Genomic DNA, 18,279 nt, shown 5'->3' on the forward strand with positions numbered 1-18,279 from the left:
TAGGGTGTTTGGTTGGGTTGTGCAAGCCTAATCCAATCCATGGATAGGGTACACTTGATTGCTCTAAGTTATTCCAAAATTAATTTAATACCCAAATTGATAAAAGATAATTGGGATAACCAATTCCCATGGTACATTATCCAATTCCTGATTTAATACAATCCAGATTTATTTAATGCCCAAAGTGATAAAAGGTAATTGGGATAGTCAATTCCAATGGTTATCCAATTTTCGATTTAATACATAATACCGAGACTAACTTATAATATTCTTGTTTATCTAATCCTCAATTTATTTATATTAGCTTATGATATTTTGGTTTGTCTAATCCTCAATTTATTTTGGTTTGTATATTACCCTAGGTTAGCTAATCCAATTGTTAGCTAATTCCTATTTTAATTTAGTAACTAAACCAAACTTAATTTGGGCCAAACCCAATTTTATTTCAAATCAGGGTCAAGTTTATTTTAAAAAAAAAAAAAAACTAAAACTTAATTGGTAGAACTTAATTCTCATGTTTCATTAAAACTCAACAAATTTCCTTAAAAAGCCCATCGTTGGAATTACACTCACCTCACTTCATTTTTCGCACTTGTTCCATCTATGATCTGTTAGTCATTAGAATAGGCATTTTAGATCCTTTGAAATATTCTAGATCTTATGTTTTTTTATTTAATTCTTATACAATTTAATAATTTTATTATGTGATTTTGATGCGACTCAACCAAAAGACAATTGAGGAAATTCTAAATCTAATATAATATTGTGGGTGAATAAATATTATAGTGGCAATTGTTACATTCATATTGTTAATCATTCTAGTATTCTTTATATACTATCACAATGACATTTCTTTAAATTGCATTTGAAAAATTAAAAATCATGTTGCTTGATTTGCATATATTGACACTTATAACGGATTTCATTTCCATTAATTTGCACTTGAAAAAAATATAATTCATATTGTCTTGATTTGTGCATGTTAATACACTGTATGTGACAATTCTAACACTAAATGGTAACATAAAATGTGTTTTAAATGGAGTAATAAGTTAGAACTTTGCATTGCTAACTATAATAAAAATTAGTCGTTGGTGCACTACATATATATTAGGGTGAGAGTTGATTTGCCCTTATTTGGCGAGAGTAGTTCCGTCAAAATGAATCTTGTGGATGAGAGTCGTTCCGCCACTAAGTTAATGGAATATGTGAATTCTGGTTCTAACTTATTTACTCCTAAATATACATATTTATTTGCCATATCTTACATTGTCTTAATTACTAGCCAAATTAAACTCGTTGACTTGATTTGTTTTGTTCTAATCACGAACTCCAATTGGTCAATATATGATGCAGGGTCCAGAGTTGGTTTGCTACAGAAATTGCGTACGAATCCACTACACGCCACGCTGCACCATAGGCTTTGCCAAAATCAGCAACTCATCCAATCCCGTCCCCGACTAAATAAAAGAGGAGAGCGTTTGATTGAACTCCTTCAGCACCAACGTACCTAGGACAGATCGTGGAAGGCATAAACTGCAACGCACAAAGCTACACACACACACACACATGATATTAGGCAGCCAAACAAACCGACATAAGAGATTATCCTGAGATCAAGCTAAAGCAGAGCTGGAAGGCACCATCTAGCTAGAGCGTCAGAAGCTGATCTTCCATAGTATCAGATTTAGTGTGCTGCTGCTGTTGTATATTTTATTTCCTATTGTAAGTTGTAGCTGTTGGTTAGTTGTTGTTTAGTTTAGTATCAGAGCTTTTGTATAGTATCAGAGCTTTTGTATTTAAATTGGCTTTCTTAGGGTTGGCCTCCCAAGTAATGAATTGATGTATTTTATTTTTTTTTCATCTCACATTCTAACACAGAGCACCCCCAACAGAAACTAAAAGAGTATAATTGCTAATTATTGCGTGTGTATGTATAATCGCTTAATATATATATATATATATATATATGCACCTTGAAGTAATCAATGAGTATAAAAAGAGAAGTTAAGAAAAAGGACAAAGAAAAAGAAAAAGAAAAAGAAAAAGGCAATGGTATTAAATAAAATGAATGGGAGTGGGAGATAATAAGGAAGGTGAACGAAGTGGGGTTACATGTGCGTGTTGCTAGTGGTGGGGTGGCTTCCACTACCAGCAGTTCCACCCACCCCACTAGAAAAAGTATTGGATGCTCCATACAGATCATCAATTATGAAGTAGCGCTCGGGCTGGCTAGCTGATCATCGAGCGACAATTAAGGGCGGGCAGAAGGATAGAGGCCGGTAATTAATGGAAACGAGCTCTTGCAGGGTTGTGGTGGTGGTAGGGTTACTGCTACTAGTTTTGTGTGTGGGCGAGGGTGGTTGCCATGGGCATGATGATCTCCAATATTACTATTGCAACGGGAATGGGTCGATAGCCAAGGCGGAAGATCATCATCGTGGTCAATATTATTGTAACGGAGAGACGATGATGATGAGGACGATATTGATGGAAGAGGAGTACTACTACAACAACTACTACTACTACTTGGACCAGATAAGCAGTAGAAGGTTTTTAGAGGAGACAGCGGCGTCAAAGAAGAAGTACATATCGCCAGGAGCGCTGAAGCCAGATCAACCGGTGTGCGATGGTACTGCTGGCGGGGAAGCTTACAGTAAGAATGGCCGGTGTATCCCTCCAGAGTCTAACCCTTATAATAGAGGCTGCTCCAAATATTATCGTTGCAGGGGTGATTCCTGAATCCTGAATCTAGAATATATGATGATTTAGGTCTACTACTGCTACTGCTAGCTAGCTACGTACTCGGCCCCTAACTGTCTGTCACCACTCTCTCGTATAAGTAATAATTACCAATTCAATTCATGCATTGCATTGGCTGGTTCCTCTCACTCTCTCTCTCTCTCTCTCTCTCTCTCTTTGTGCCGTGTTGCTGCAGTGATGATCCACTTTTTGATGAAGACGAACATTCCTTCCTTGCTTGCCAAAGTATAATTAATTCGTTTCCCATGACCAGGTCTGTGTAGAATAATATTCATTTTTAATGATAATAAAATAACGTATTCAATGTTATAATAATATATGCCACAAAGCCAACAAAAAAAAAAACAAAAATTGTTATAATAGTGAACACCACATATGATATTAATTGATTGATTGATGATAGCATATAGCACATGAAAGAAATGATATATAGTACTAATTTTTTTTCTGTAAATGATATATAGTACTAATTACGCTAATTTATATGCCACCCCCTCCGACTAATTTATAGACTGTACTGGTGGTGTAGGATGTGGAGCGGAACAATTAATTATTGCTTTTCCTTTTATAATAAAAGTCTTATGTGAATTTTTTATGGTGCAAGTGTTTTGTTATTTATGTTGTCAGGAATAATTCGAGCGATAGGATAATTAATATGTCCGTATTAATTTGGTGAGTTATATATTTAATTCTTGTCTTGTACAAAAGCTAAAAATTCAAAATACGATTCATCTTTTCTGATGTAATTAAATGCACAAATACTGAAAATCGTGTAAAGACGATCATCTCAAATGTTTTGTTATTTATTATACTATATAGTCCGTCTACTCATAATTATTTTCTGATGCCAAGTGAAATAAAAAATTTAAAGAGTAAAAGTGGTATAAAGTAATTTTTTTTTTCAAAATTACCCTCAAATCTCATTAATTTTATCAAAACCGCCTTAAACCCTAATTGCAATCCCTCCCTCATCTTTTCATAGACCAGTTAATAAAACATTTATAGTAATTTTGAAGTATTTTCGCAAAAAATATTATGTTTATAACAATATAACACTCTCAATCCCAATTTATCACTTTAGTCATGATTTTATCATGTCTTCAAAAGTGTACATAGTACATTTCCCTAAAAAATCAGTCATATTTATTTAATAAAAATATCACTACTTCCCATAAAAATTTTACTCTACTTTTTGCTTAAACGTGATTTCGTAGTTTAACTCGTTTTTAAAATTCAAAAGTTAACATAAATCATAAAATTACTAATTATATTCAGAACACATTTATATAATTAACTACATAAATATTTTTTTTTTTTTGTCAATACTATTTGCACCCCGTCATTGACCTAATATAATACTAAAATCCAGGATTTTATAGAGATGATCTAGCTAGCCAAATGCTAAATTATTCTTATAATAAAAACATTTCCTGGGAAAATAATTTCTATGACAACAAAAATTTTTAACATTAACAGACAGTATCATAAGAAGACAACACGTATTTTTAAAATATATTTCTGCAACTTTTTTTTTCTAAGTTATTGCAGCAAAAATACTTTTTAAGTCTTTTGTGGCAGCACTCATGCCCGTGCTCATCTAATCACAAAGATGGCCCGGCCGCAAGATCAGATAATCCCAAGGCTTCCCGTAATCCCTCAACAGTGGGATTAGGGATTAAGTGGTTCAATCCCGCTAACCAAATGAGCTGATCTGACAGGGTAAAGGCCGAATGCATACAATTATTACCGCACCATGGTCCATCGCAGTAAAGGCCCATTATTCCGTGCGCGATTTTGTTCCACCATTGCCCTCACTGTTTTTGTGAGGTGAAAAGTATCAGAACAACAATAAAAAATTATCGCATGTCGTTTCGTTATTTTTTACCCTTACAAAAACAGTGAAAAACAGTGAGGGTGAACAAAATCGCACTCCATTATTCCAAACAAAACAAAGGCAAAAGCAATAGATACAGGTGGTTGCATAGTCAGCTCAGCTGTCAAAGGTTTCTTATGTTCCTGCTCCTGCATGGGCTAAATGGATACCGTTGCACCGAAATTAAAAAAAAAAAAAAAAAGACCCAAAGCGTTACAAAGGATCTCCTGTTCTTGCATAGGCTAGCAGGTTTGCATTGAACACCCCCCCCCCCCCCCCAAAAAAAAAAAAAAAAAAAAAGAAAAAAAAAACCCGGAGGGAGGGGAGGGACGATGTTCGTGAAATCACACGCTTGAAGAGGAAACAATACCATGCATAAATCTGACAGTTCCAACAAGAGCTTCTCCAGGAAAATGAAAAACTACTTTAGGTGAAGTTTCCACACCTCTCGAACATTAGAGGAACCATCAGCGACTTCCGCAACCAGGCTTGCCACCATAGCACCTGAGACATGAGGACCATCTTATCCACATGTTAAACCACACAAGTCCACGATGAAATGTACTTCACAAGCCATTCCTTGTGCCTTGCTTCAAGAGCAAAGTTACCACACAAAAACTGGAAGGAAATAATTTTGAAGGTTGAAAAAAGAAAGAGCAAGCCAAGAACCTTAAAAGACATGATTCTTTTTATGTTTTAAGTTTTAACAAAGCTAAGATGCTTCAAAAGAGTTCTTGCAGCTTCCACCAAAAGCTGAAACATATGCAGCATGCACTTTCAAAGGATATGGTTCATTCCTTCATAGACTGGTTGAAAACCAACCACTTCTATAACAAACATATGATGAGAGAGAGAGAGAGAGAGAGGGGGGGGGGGGGGGGGATGCTACATCTATATTCAACTCTTTCGTTTAATTAGAAACAAATCAAAACCTTACACCTTAGCCTAGAGGCTTAGATACTACCACAAAAAGGGGAGAAATAAGTAATGAATAAGCATGTTAGAATTAGAGCTAGATGCAAATGTATTGATCCTCAATCATGCCCTTAAAACAATCTTCGTGAAATAAAATGCCATTTGTATAATTGAAGGACGTAATACCATTTCGAAGTCAGATTTTAAGTGGGTGTGTTAGAAGGACATCCTTCAGAGGAAAAGAATATTAATGGGGTGAATTTATATATATATATATATATATATATTTGATTAAGCTTAACTTACTATCTTTCTCCACCATAGACAGAAATCTCCTTGATCCTCCTCCTACTCCAAAGTAGTGCTTCTTAGCAGCCATGTAAACAACTCCATGTGGAGGATTCAAACACTGTAAATGGAATGTTTTAGAGCCCAGTTCCAAGAACTTGATGATATGAAAAATAATACTGCATTTATTTCGATGTAAAATATTTTACATCAAAAAATAACTTTCATACTTCAAATATATACACAAAATATTATGTCATCTCTTTTTCAAGCGTTTGGGTTGCATTTTAAAAATTCCAAGGAAAACAAAATCTGCCCTCAAATGCAACTAGCATTTGTATGTAAAATATTTTATGTCAATATGTACATAAAAAATATATTTACATAATATCTAGGGAAATGGTTTTTGCTTAAAATTTTTTAATGCAAAAATATTATATAATATAAAAAAAATTCATCTAAATTTTGCATAAATATGTTATGTAAAATAATATTTTTAATAAAAAAGACAAACACTGGAAAATCTGACAATGTTCTGTGTGTACATGTGTGATTTCTCCTGAGAATAGGAAGTTCTATTTTTGCTCTTAAAACAAAAAATGATTTAAAAAATGATTTAATTTGATGCAAAATATTTTTCTTAAACAATATTTTTCTTAGTTTTTCTCCCCAAACACCACAAAATAAATAAAATATGTTACCTGAAAACATTTTGCATCAAAACAAACAGAGCCTAAATAGAAAATTACCTTCTTTATAAGCTGGTAAAGATGAGGCAGCGAAGATGTTGAGTAGACAGTCTCTGCCATAAGAATAATATCATAACCAACAGATTGATAGAGCCATGAGTTACAGTTTTGGCCCATCGCATTGGTTTGTAAGCATGGAAGAATTTGATGGACTTCACACCAGTCACCAGCAAAGAAACGAAACTCTGTATCTGTATTCCACACTTTTGTTTCTGTATCCAAAGACTCAGACTTCTTCAAGAGATTAGCATTCACATTACGGAGAGTGAGACATCGAAGCACCTCAGCATTGAAATCCTGGAAATGAACGACAGCAGCACCCTGATGCAACAAAGAAAAATGTAAAACATACTGGATATGAGGTGTCTCAAATCAAGTACTAAATGGACTAGACACACAATGATTACCTCAAGACCTGTGAAGATCCCAGGAAGTCCGTGCCCACATCCCAGCTAAATCAAACAAAACAGACATATTCAGAATTGCAATAGGTAAAAGTAGACAATAAAAGACATTTTTGCCATCTGGAAGTCAGAATGTTTTTATATTATCTTATTTACTTCAGAATACTGGAGTAGTGAAGTGAAAACTTGCCATGGGACAAATAATTACTAAGAATTCCTTTTACAACTCCACACTTTACTGAACATGGAATTCCCCCACTTGGATGTCTAAAAACATGTTCTAATATTGGGAATGCAAACATGGTGTTTCACCTACAAAAGCTATCCTTTAGATACTTCATTGGTCCATTCAATGCATCTGTCAAAAATTTTGATAAGGCAAATTAAGTTCACTGCTCTCAACTACCATAAAGAAAAAGGGGTTGTTTTTTGCATGCAACCCAAAGAACACAAGAACGAACCAAAAACAATCTTGATAATATCTATGGTCTAAAGCAACCTTCAGTGACATCCTAAACAACTATGCATAAGCAACTAACAGATATGATCCTACTCTAATTAGATCCCAATAAGACATAATCCCAATCTAATTAGGATTCTAATGGAGCCTACTAACTAAAGGAAACAAAAAGAAATAGGAAATAAAAAAAGAGGAATAAACAATACTAATTCCTATTTCTATGCCTAAAATAATGTTTTCCAAAAGTTTGAAAAAGCTTTGAAAAGAATATCCTCTCTGCAGAACATAGGAGCCTTGGGTTTCTAATAATTTGCCTTTTGATCTGTATTACCATTTCAAAATTTATTGATACGCAATTAGCCCTACCAATTACATTTAACTAACAATAGAACCATACTCTAAAGAGGAAAAAATGTACCATTCTCTATATGCTATACCAGATTTTCAGCCCATAAATCATAATTAAAATCATTATGACCTTCAATCAATGATATTCGCATCCCAGCAGAAATAAACTAGTTCTCATATTTAATGGGCACACAAGGTTGATCAAATAAAGACAAGAATCTCCAAGAGATAAAAGCTGAAAAAGCCAACAGCTACTATTCAATGTGGTAGACGTCCAAAATAACACACTTGTAATGTATGAAATTGGCAATTAATGCCAGATAACTTCCAAGGTCAAATTGGCTGAGCTTGTATAAGGACAAGAATAATGGGATAAACATAAAGACACAAATGAGATCCAGCATGCCAAGCCTCAAATATATTTTATCATCACAGAATAAATTTGCTCCTGCTGTATGAGCCCACCTCTAAGACACGCTTTCCGGTAAGTATTAATCGCCCACCTTGCACTTCTGACTGCAGAGCTTTAACTAAATCTAGTGAACCTTCCCATAGTTTCAGTCCTCCTACAGCATAATTAAGCACATTAAGTACACCCACTGAGTATATGCATGTTATACGTATGTGCATAACGGGTTTTAGCCAAACCTAGGGAATCTCTTCTCATTTTTCTCAACCCGGCAGATAAAATATTATTTTCAAATAGCACCTTTACACATATGTGCCAAAAGAACTTTTTTAGGTTGCTATTGGCACTGTAGGTGAACAGTAAAACTTACGGGTTCAACCAAAAAGTTTGCTGAAAAAACGAAATAGCCCGAAAAGAAAAGCATCATGTGCTCTGGCAAGAACTAAGCCATCCGCAATAAGAAACTGTTGGCAACTTCAAGATGGTAAGTATAAACTAAAAGTGCAATACCCACTTGACTAAAGAATGTGCTAAAAAAGTAAAGTCTCTGAAAAAACCAGTACCATGCGTTTTGCAAAAGAAAACAAATGAACATGGAGCTGACAACAACACTTCTAGTGTCTTAGGGTTGGCGTTGAGAAATACCTACACAGAAAAGAAAAAGAAAAAAGAAAAGGGAGAACCAGAAGTGAAAGCATAGAGAAGCATCTTCCCACACAGACCTTCATATCTACCAGGAACCAAATCGGAATTTGATAATTGGAAAACCTCCTGAGTACTCACCCTTCCCTGCCAGAAGCAGAATATACATTTTAGTCACATCTTGTAATGTAGTTGACACCCGCAATTCCTGTATTTGGTGGCTTAGAAAATGGAGGGGAATTAACCAATTTTAGAACTTCCAACTAGGAGTTTTCTGCTTTTGCTAGTTGGTGAAGTGCAGATTAGTTTCAGTTTCCTTGGAAACCAATTGAAAAAAACAAAGAAGAGCTTTCATAAAGTTTCCTTTTCCTCTCGTCGCCTTGCCGTCATTTCAGCATAACATGTAATAAAATAAAGAAAGGGTCGGGAAGAATTACCTTGACCAGAGTAATTCCGTTCAAATTCACGGGCTCCACTGTGTATCTCACAGATGAGGAAACCTGTAGGAAATAGGAGTACGTAAAAACCCCTAGATAAGATATAGATCTATACAAATACAGCTACATTAGCATAATCTAATAGGTTTATATATATATATATATGCTTATACATATACATATAAATATATAGAGATGTACGGATATATGAAGAAAATGTGATGAAAAGACCTCCGAGGGAAGAACTTCAAGGCAAGGTGGTCGGGGAGGGCGCCCTGAGTGCTGTTGTTGTAGTGAAGAATCAAGAAACCCTAAGCCCGACTGGGTTTCATCTTCTGAAGAAGATGAAGAAAAGAGGCGAAATGAATCGAATTCAGGCTGATTGGTCCACATGAAAACTATTCTCTTATTCGCCTTTTTAGTTGCAGAGCTCCATCTGGGTAGAGTCGCCAATAGGCAACAACCTCCTTAGGTACTGTCCCCGAACGGCGGAGGGAAAGGGGAAAGGCGAAAGACGAAAGGCGAAAGAGAGCCAAACGGCCCAAACCCTGTAGCTGTATTGTATGGAGGACACTTTTAAAATCTTATGAATTAAAAAAAAAAAAATGATGCTTATTAATCCCAATCATGCTCTTTCTAGAATTTCTCAAGGAGGAGAAGACGAAGAAGAGGGGATCAGAGTAGAGTGAGAGAGAGCAACTTTTACTTTACCCGTGAAGATCGAAGAATTTACCAATTACCATTACATTAAACTTTTTTTAATATTTCATATTTATACCATATTATAGATATCCCTCCTTTCTAAAATAACAATTACAATTGAAATTATGGGGAACTGAACCAAAATTAAATTGATCAACGTAGTTAAAAATTGTTTGACTAGATAATTAGGAAAAAATCGAACATTATTTTAATAAGTATAATTTGTTTATGATTTTTACTAAATTTAAATCGAAACTTAATCGAATGTGTGGGTAACTGAATTAAATCAAACTGAATATATATATATATATAATATATTGATTAATATATTTTTTTACAAGTATTTTAATTAATGCATTACAAATATATAAAATATTTAACATTTATAAAGTAATTAATAAATAAAAATAAAACTTAATCTTAAATTATTTTATTTTTATCAATCAAATAATTATATTTAAGAAGTTTGAAGTTAATTTATAACTTTATGGAATAAAAAAGTAATTTTATTAAAGTTTATCTTTATTTATTGTGGAGTTATCAATGATTTTTATGAATGATATTTGTAAGAGTTTGTTTTTGTTTTATCGGTATGAATCAAACTAAAAAATTATGATTAAAATCGAAATCGAATAATTTACTTATAATTTTTAGTTTTTAAAATTAATGGGTACTAGTAGTTTTGGTTTGATTTGACTTTGGTTTTAGCCCAAATTATAATCAAATCAAACGGAATATACAATAATAATAATAATAATAATAATAATAAAACAACACCCGGCGACCCGACCCACCAATTCCGTATCGTATCGGTTACAGTCCGATTGCCCATGAACGGTTCTGGTTGGTTCGGTCCGAAACCAAAATTCTTCGGTCAACAACGACTTCTCTCTCTCGCTCTCTCTCTCTCTCTTTCCCCCTCTCCCCCCCCTGAATTTCATCACTCTGGGCTCTTTGGATTCTCTCTCCCGGAATTAGGGGTTTTCATGTAACCGGTGTTCACAGCCAAATTCCTCCTCCTACCCACAATTAACAACCATTCAATTTCTCATCATCATCCTTACGAAATGGAAGGAACTTCTGTTGCCGGCGGCGGAGGAGGACCGGCCCCTTTTCTGCTGAAGACGTATGACATGGTAGATGACTCAACGACGGACGAGATCGTCTCGTGGAGCCCTAACAAGAAAAGCTTCGTGGTGTGGAACCCTCCCGAGTTTGCCCGCCTCCTCCTTCCCACCTACTTCAAGCACAACAACTTCTCCAGCTTCATCAGGCAGCTCAACACCTACGTAACCTCTCCTTCCCTTCTATGAATATAGCTTTATAGTATTCAATTGTTTTCTTTTTGTTTTTTCTTTGTGACCTATTGATTTTATGTTCTCTGGTTTCTGTCGCGATTATATTTAGCCTACAAGTGTAGGTTTTTTCTATCTTCGATTATCAAAGATGCTTAGTGATGTTCTGAGTTCATTTTTACATTAGTTTTTGGAACGATTTCCCCACCCTGTTTTTTGAATTTCAACGAACTTCAGAGGTTTGAGATTTTTATGTTTATTAGAATCAGGAATGAAAAATACCTCAATTCCTTATCTGGCAGGCCAACCCCGAGAAAGCCAACTTAAATACAGAACAGAGCATTGCGCTCTGTTTGGTCACCCAAGCCTAACCACCTAACAGCCAGTTAATCAACTAACACACCTACAACAAACAATACAATAGGAAATGAGATAAAACACACTAAATCTGATACTCAACGTCTAGTGTCCAGACGGAACCCCAATTAGCATTTGAGAAGGCCCAGATTTGCAAAGAAAAAGAAGCAGAAAAGAGCAGTCCTTGTCCAGCAGAGGCCTTAAGATATCTCAACAAATGATGTGTTGCATCAAGATGAGGCTTCCTAGGCTTAGAAACATACTGACTAAGTTTATGAACAACAAATGTGATATCAGGGTGAGATATAGTCAGATAAAGCAATCGGACAATGAGTCGTCTATCGGCAAAGACATCCTCAAGAAAATCACCCTCAATAAAACACAACTTGATATTAGGGATCATAGAAACCATAAACAGTTTTCTAGACAAGAAACCTGTATCCTCAAGAAGTTGTAAGGTATAGTGTCTCTGGGATAAGAAAATACCTTTATTAGACTGAGCAATCTCAAGTCCAAGGAAATACCGTAGACGCCCAAGATCCTTAAGCTTGAATTGTCCATGAAGAAAAACCTTAAGAGATCCTTAAGCTTGAATTGTCCATGAAGAAAAACCTTAAGAGAGGCTATAGCATCAGCATTTGAACCTGTTATGATAATATCATCAATATATACAAGCAAGGCCACAAACGATGAACCAACACCCTTAGTAAAAAGAGAATAGTCTGATTTAGACTGAAGAAAACCATACTTAAGGAGGGCAGTAGAAAACTTGGAAAACCATTGCCTGGAAGCATGTTTTAAACTATAGATGGACTTATGGAGTCTACATACCAATCTCTCCCCCTGATGAGGAGTAGCAACTCGAGGCTTATACCCAAGTGGAAGGTCCATGTAAACCTCCTCAAAAAATTCTCCATTGAGAAAAACATTATTGACATCAAGTTGGATAAGAAGCCACTTGTGAATAGTAGCTAGGGCTAAGAGGACTTTAACTGTAACTAGCTTGGCTACGAGGGAAAAAATATCAAAGAAATCCAAACCCTCTTGCTGCGTGTACCCCTTAGCTACTAAACGAGCCTTATGCCTCTCTATGGACCCATCTAACTTATATTTAATTTTATACACCCACTTACATCCAATGGCATGCTCATCTTGAGGCAAAGCAGTAACAGTCCAAGTATCATTAAGATGCATAGCATCCAAATCTGCAGCCATGGCATCCCTCCAATGAGCATAGTGCATTGCTGGATGGTAAAATTGAGGTTCAAAGTTGGAGGAAACATTGAGGAGGAAATGTCTGTGTGAAGGTGACTAGGCAGAGTAAGAAATAAAATGATCTAAGGGATATGAGGAAGGTGTAGGAGGGAGTGGAGTTTGTGTTAACAAATGGCAATGAAAATCTTGAAGATAAGAGGGAGGTCTAGTGACCCTAGTAGATCGACGAGTGGTAGGAGCAGGATCACTAGGACAAGGAACAGGCTCAATAGGAGAAGGAATCTCAATTAAAGAGGTAGGGTCATGTGCAACTGTGGTGGAAGTGGACACATCAAGAACAAGCCGAGGCCGAGGTAAAACCAAATCAAGAAAAGGATCCACAACTGCATTGGAAGAAATGATGGAGTGAAAAGGGAAAACATCCTCATGAAACACATCATCACAAGAAACAAAAAATTTCTTTGTGGCTATCTCATAAAGCTTATAGCCTTTCATACCAGAGGGCCTCTGATACCATATTAGAATCGGGAATGAAAAATACCTCAATTCATTATCTGGGAGGCCAACCCCGAGAAAGCCAACTTAAATATAGAACAGAGCATTGCGCTCTGTTTGGTCACCCAAGCCCAACCACCTAACAGCCAGTTAATCAACTAACAGCCAGCTACAACAAACAATACAATAGGAAATGAGATAAAACACACTAAATCTGATAATGTTTTTAAACAACACTGTTGAACACAAATAAGTTACTTTGGATTAAGGGTTAAACATTGAGGAACCAACAACTCAGCTCTAAGTTTGCAGCTTTAATTATTTTACCCATATTCCTTTCCTGGTTTTTCTCTATTATTATTGTTGTTGTTTTTCTGGAAAAAATTGGAAATCTGGGTGGCAGGTATGTAGCATGCTGTCTTTTAACCTAGTGGAAATCATCACATTGACCATTTAGGACATCCAAGGTATGTCATAGACCCTGATAGCCATCTAGGTGGCCAGGCATATAACATAGGGCATGCAGCCATCCAAGCAACCAACTGAGAGACACTTTTCTCGAACTTTAAACCTCAGGTCTCAGTATGAAGGGTGACTCCCACAGAGCTACCACCTTGAGCAGTCCTCTCCTAGCATTTATTGAACTGCTTTGCTTGGCCTGTAATGAATCACATGTGGTTAATGGTTTCCATTATCATAAACCAAGAATACTCAGTGAAAGCATAATTAACTATTGGGACAATATGCTGTTTTAGGGTTTGTGGGAATGACACCTAGAGTTTATTGCCACCAAAATGATGGTTCAACAGTCTAAGTTGATTGCACTGGATTTATATGGTGGCCTGAAATCAAAAACCTACAATTTATTGTCCTTGAGATGATGGTTCAACGGGCTAAATGGTTTCTCTAGTTTTGAACTCTCTTTCTATCTATTTATTCAGTGATACTGCAATTACTCATTTAATTCATGGTAGCTCTTATTCACCTTCAGTTGATTGGTTCAATAAATCATCAAGTTGAGCACATATGCAGTGGCTTATGTTGCATGGCAAGTTTGCTTTACAAAAGTTTTTGACACTTGGAAAATATCCAATGTATTAAAGAAATGAAGAAACCATAGTACCTTCAATGTGTAAATCTATTAATCCTGTTCAAACCTTCTCTTCGGTATGCTGGCCCAATGCTACTCTTAAGTTATGCCTGTTCTTTTGTAGTTGTTTTTTTTTTCTGTAAATAAGCTTGCATTAAACAGAAAAACAAGAACATTACACATCAAAAGCTAGAGTATATCCCGAGGAACACAACAAAAACAAACACAAAAAAACAAATGAGCAACAAGTACCTACCACAACCAAACAAAGAAACACACCTCGCAACATGAAACGCTTAGGATAAACATGCCGAAGGAAGACGCCAATAATGAAGTAGAGCCTAACTCTGTAAAGATAAGGAAAATATAATGTAGACAACCGAGTCCAGACACACACAAAATCAAATGTACTAACTGGGACGTAGACCGCTCCTGATTACAAAGCAACAATTATTACACTCCCTCCAACGATAATACACCATTGCATGTAAGACCAAATGATGAGCCACCTGCCAAGGCCTGTTGCCTCATCATTGCAAAGCTGCCCAAAGAATACCTTGGTCCCATCTTTGCCAAGGCCAACCAAACTTCTTATGTCAGTGAAAGAAACATAGAACTTGGCAAGAAAAAGAACTGTAAAAAAATAGATGACTATGCCTCTCAACTGCCACCTTGCAAAGAAAACATCAACTCAGGAAAGGCAAGAAAAGAATGAGACGATCAAGAGTAGAAATTCGTTCCTGAATCACCAATCAAAGGATAAATGCATAAGCAAGAATCCCCAAACTATGCCAGACCAAGCCACTCCAAGGAATAGTAGAGCGCAGAACATATAAATCAGAAAAGTCGAACGAACAGTAAAAATACCGTCAAATGTTGACAACCAACATAACTCATCCCATTGCCCCACCCTGGCCAAAACTGGCATATACTCTTGAATAAGCACCAAAGACAACAAGGAGACCATCTCAGGCCATACCCAAGTACCATCCATTATGTGATATAAGAACTGATCCATTCGCACCCCAAGAGGATGACATGTGTCAAACCACAAAAACACCTCTTGACCATTAGTTGTCCTCCACCCAAAATAGCCACTAATCACATCACAAACCAACATCAATTTCCACCAATACCAAGGACAGGAGCAAGGAATATGGAGCAACCAAAAACACCGACCTTGCACACGATAGGTATGCATCCATCGAACCCATAATGACTCTTGATCCGTTGACAGTAAACGCCAAATCAACTTTGTCACCAAGGCTTGATTCCAAATAAGCAAAGGTTTAATACCCAAAACTCCCCTGCTCTTTAGGACAACTCACCTCCCTCCACCCCACCTTAACTTTATAGGAATTAAGAGCTGACCCACTCCAAAGGAAACCCTGCACAAGTTGCTCCAGCTCCTGAAGTACTCTCCTTGGAAAAAGAAACAAAGAGGCCCAACATAGGTGAATAGTAGATAAAATAGAGTGTACCAACTGAAGCTGACCTCCAAAAGATAATAAACAACTCCACCACGTAGCCACCTTATTGCGCACCTTATCCAAAATGGGCTGACAATCCCCATAAGTGAGCTTCATAGATAACAATGGGACCCCCCAAATATCGAATAGGCAAAAAACCACGGCGAAACCCTGAGATCAAGTATAACTCTTCCCGCAAAACCTCATTAGCATAGGATACAAAACAATCACTTTTTAAAGGATTATTACAAAGACCTAAGAGAGTAGAAAACTCATCCAAACAGCACTTTGAAATATGAAGACTCTAGATCACCACGGGAAAACAGGAGAAGATCATTAGCAAACATAAGCACCACCATACCAATTTGTCCACACAGGTTTAGGGTTTACACAATGAAAGTTGATGATTTTATGTGAAACATTTATTTATTTATTCGCATATAAATTGCCAATCCCATGGTGGGAATTCAAAAATATTATTTTATTATAGTTGTTGTTTTAGTCGAAACACCATTGATACTTTAAATTCTTGCAAGGAAACAACATTTTCTTTTTTTATTTTGCATTGACACTTATACCCCACCTAAGCAGGAATAAGGCTTGTTTTGTTATTACTGTTTTACATTGATATTGTTGAGTTATATGGTTATAGTCTAGGGCTTATCCTATGTTAGAGCCTATGGCCCATGGCCCATTGTTTTTGTATATATATATATATAGGTGTATAGTTTATGAATTTAATTAAGTGAAATATACATATTAAAAGCTATGTTTTCTTCCTAAGTTTCACATGGTATCAGAGTCAAAATACAAACCCTAGCCGCCGCCCACATCACCGATGACCACCGTCGGTCGCATCACCATCGACTGTTGTAGCCTGCCGTGCCACCGTCGTCGCCGCCCACTGCGTTTCCGCCGCGCGCGCGCTACTGGTCAGCAGCGGGTCTTCACTGTCCGGCCACCAATCACGCACACCACCACCGCCGTTGCATTTGCCGGCCTCCGATCTGTTGACCCCCGGAGGAATGTCGTCATTACCTCCGCCACGCGCCGTCTCTCTCACACTGTTCGCGGAGACGTTTGTGCTCCAATCTCTCTCACCAGTGCTCCGATCGCAATGTCGTCTTCACCATTGGACTCACCTCCTTCAGTCCATCCCAGATCCGATGGTTTCGTCACCATCCGCCGCTGCTAGTCATCGGCATCTGCCATATGTCGTCACTCCAGCGCGCCTGTTCTCTGTGCTGGATCATCCAGCCTTTATTTTTTAGCTTATTTCACCCTTTTGTTTTAAATTTGTTGATCTTGTAGGGCTCCCTTTGATCCAACATGGCTGGTACTAGTAAATTTGTATTTTGTCTTCCTCTCTAACAATTGCTACTGAGAAGTTGATGGGCAGTTCCAATTATATCTCTTGGTCCAAGGCAATTGAACTATAGTGTATGGGTCAAGGTTTACAAGATCATCTAAGTACTAAGGCCGAGAATGTGACCACAAATAAATCTGAGTGGCAGAGAGCTGATGCTCTGTTGTGCAGTCTTCTGTGGCAGTCAATTGATCCCTTCCTTCATCTGATCTATACTAACTATACCACATGCTATGAATTGTGGGCTCAGGCCAAGGCTTTATACACTAATGACATTCAACGCCTGTATTTAGTGGTGTATAATCTGCTTAGTTTACGACAACAGGGTTTGACTCTTCCTGATTTTCTTGGTCGGATGGCCTTTAGTAAAGCTGAATTTAACTCCTTGTTACCTGCTGGTAAGACTACTGCAGAGGATCTAGCTCAGCAGGATATGTTTTTCATGGTGTGTACTCTTGCTGCCATTGGTCCTGAGCATGCTCCTGTTCATGATCAGATTTTTGCTAGTCTTACTGTACCTACTATTGATGAAGTGTATTCTCGTCTTCTTCGAGTTTCATCTGTTCTTACAGTGCCTCCATCTTCTGCAGGTGATCATTCAGTCATGGCTTCACAGGTTCAGAGTAGTGGCGAACAAGGAGGAGATCGTGGTAATCGGGGCAAACGCCCCAAGTGTAACTACTATCACAAGTGGGGGCATACTAAGGAATAGTGTTATAAGTTGCATGGCCGCCCTCCTTGTGTTAATGTTGCTCATGCTGATGGTTCTCGATCTGAGTCCTTTTATGATCATCCACCACAATCTGTCCTTCTCACTAGGGCTGACTATGATAAGTATCTTAAGTATAAGACGTCCCAGCAAACCTCATCCACAATTGCTTCTGTTGCCCACACTAGTGATTTCACTGCCTTTCTATCTCAGTCATCTTCTTTGGGACCATGGGTCCTAGACTCAGGTGCTTCTAACCACATCTCTGGTAATCCCCATTTGTTTTCACATTT

At 37.0% G+C, this 18,279-nt stretch overlaps 3 protein-coding genes across 7 annotated transcripts in view; 2 read left to right on the top strand and 1 right to left on the bottom strand.

The window, feature by feature from the left end:
- Positions 1 to 2,132: 2,132 nt before the first annotated feature.
- LOC127800061 (protein RALF-like 32) lies at positions 2,133 to 2,891 on the top strand. Its single transcript, XM_052334464.1, has one exon. The coding sequence runs from the start codon at positions 2,290 to 2,292 to the stop codon at positions 2,740 to 2,742; it is 453 nt and encodes a 150-aa protein (XP_052190424.1). The 5' UTR covers positions 2,133 to 2,289; the 3' UTR covers positions 2,743 to 2,891.
- A 1,633-nt stretch (positions 2,892 to 4,524) lies between these two features.
- LOC127800666 (uncharacterized) lies at positions 4,525 to 9,856 on the bottom strand. 2 transcript variants are annotated; one of them, XM_052335411.1, is made up of 8 exons: positions 9,520 to 9,856; positions 9,289 to 9,351; positions 8,932 to 8,998; positions 8,266 to 8,366; positions 6,996 to 7,040; positions 6,589 to 6,909; positions 5,858 to 5,960; positions 4,525 to 5,140 (listed from the first exon to the last, which is right to left on the bottom strand). In XM_052335411.1, the coding sequence occupies exons 1-8, from the start codon at positions 9,679 to 9,681 to the stop codon at positions 5,058 to 5,060; spliced, it is 945 nt and encodes a 314-aa protein (XP_052191371.1). In that variant the 5' UTR covers positions 9,682 to 9,856; the 3' UTR covers positions 4,525 to 5,057. The 2 variants fall into 2 exon arrangements, with proteins under 2 accessions (XP_052191371.1, XP_052191372.1); XM_052335412.1 differs by lacking the exons at positions 8,266 to 8,366; positions 8,932 to 8,998.
- A 994-nt stretch (positions 9,857 to 10,850) lies between these two features.
- The window catches only part of LOC127799330 (heat stress transcription factor A-5), a 32,031-nt gene continuing 24,602 nt past the window's right edge, over positions 10,851 to 18,279 (top strand). The window contains exons 1-2 of one of the 4 annotated variants that reach the window (XM_052333267.1): positions 11,132 to 11,279; positions 17,868 to 18,254. Coding sequence is in view for 2 of the 4 variants with exons in the window: in XM_052333265.1 (XP_052189225.1) it covers positions 11,058 to 11,279 (222 nt within the window). In the remaining 2 variants the exon portion in view is untranslated. Of the gene's footprint in view, positions 11,280 to 17,867; positions 18,255 to 18,279 lie in introns of all 4 variants that reach the window. The other 3 variants (XM_052333268.1, XM_052333265.1, XM_052333266.1) reach the window with 3 other exon arrangements.

This window comes from Diospyros lotus, chromosome 4, assembly GCF_014633365.1.
Source record: "Diospyros lotus cultivar Yz01 chromosome 4, ASM1463336v1, whole genome shotgun sequence".
Taxonomy (NCBI): domain Eukaryota; kingdom Viridiplantae; phylum Streptophyta; class Magnoliopsida; order Ericales; family Ebenaceae; genus Diospyros; species Diospyros lotus.

Bases quoted from the DNA above. Each gene is read 5' to 3' on its own strand.
- LOC127800061 (XM_052334464.1), top strand. From the start codon at position 2,290: ATGGAAACGAGCTCTTGCAGGGTTGTGGTGGTGGTAGGGTTACTGCTA.
- LOC127800666 (XM_052335411.1), bottom strand. From the start codon at position 9,681: ATGTGGACCAATCAGCCTGAATTCGATTCATTTCGCCTCTTTTCTTCA. The intron at 8,367-8,931 runs GTCTGTGTGGGA...ATTATGCTGTAG, and splicing joins GGTTCCTGGTAGATATGAAG to GAGGACTGAAACTATGGGAA. The intron at 5,141-5,857 runs GTAAGTTAAGCT...CTCATGTCTCAG, and splicing joins GTCTATGGTGGAGAAAGATA to GTGCTATGGTGGCAAGCCTG.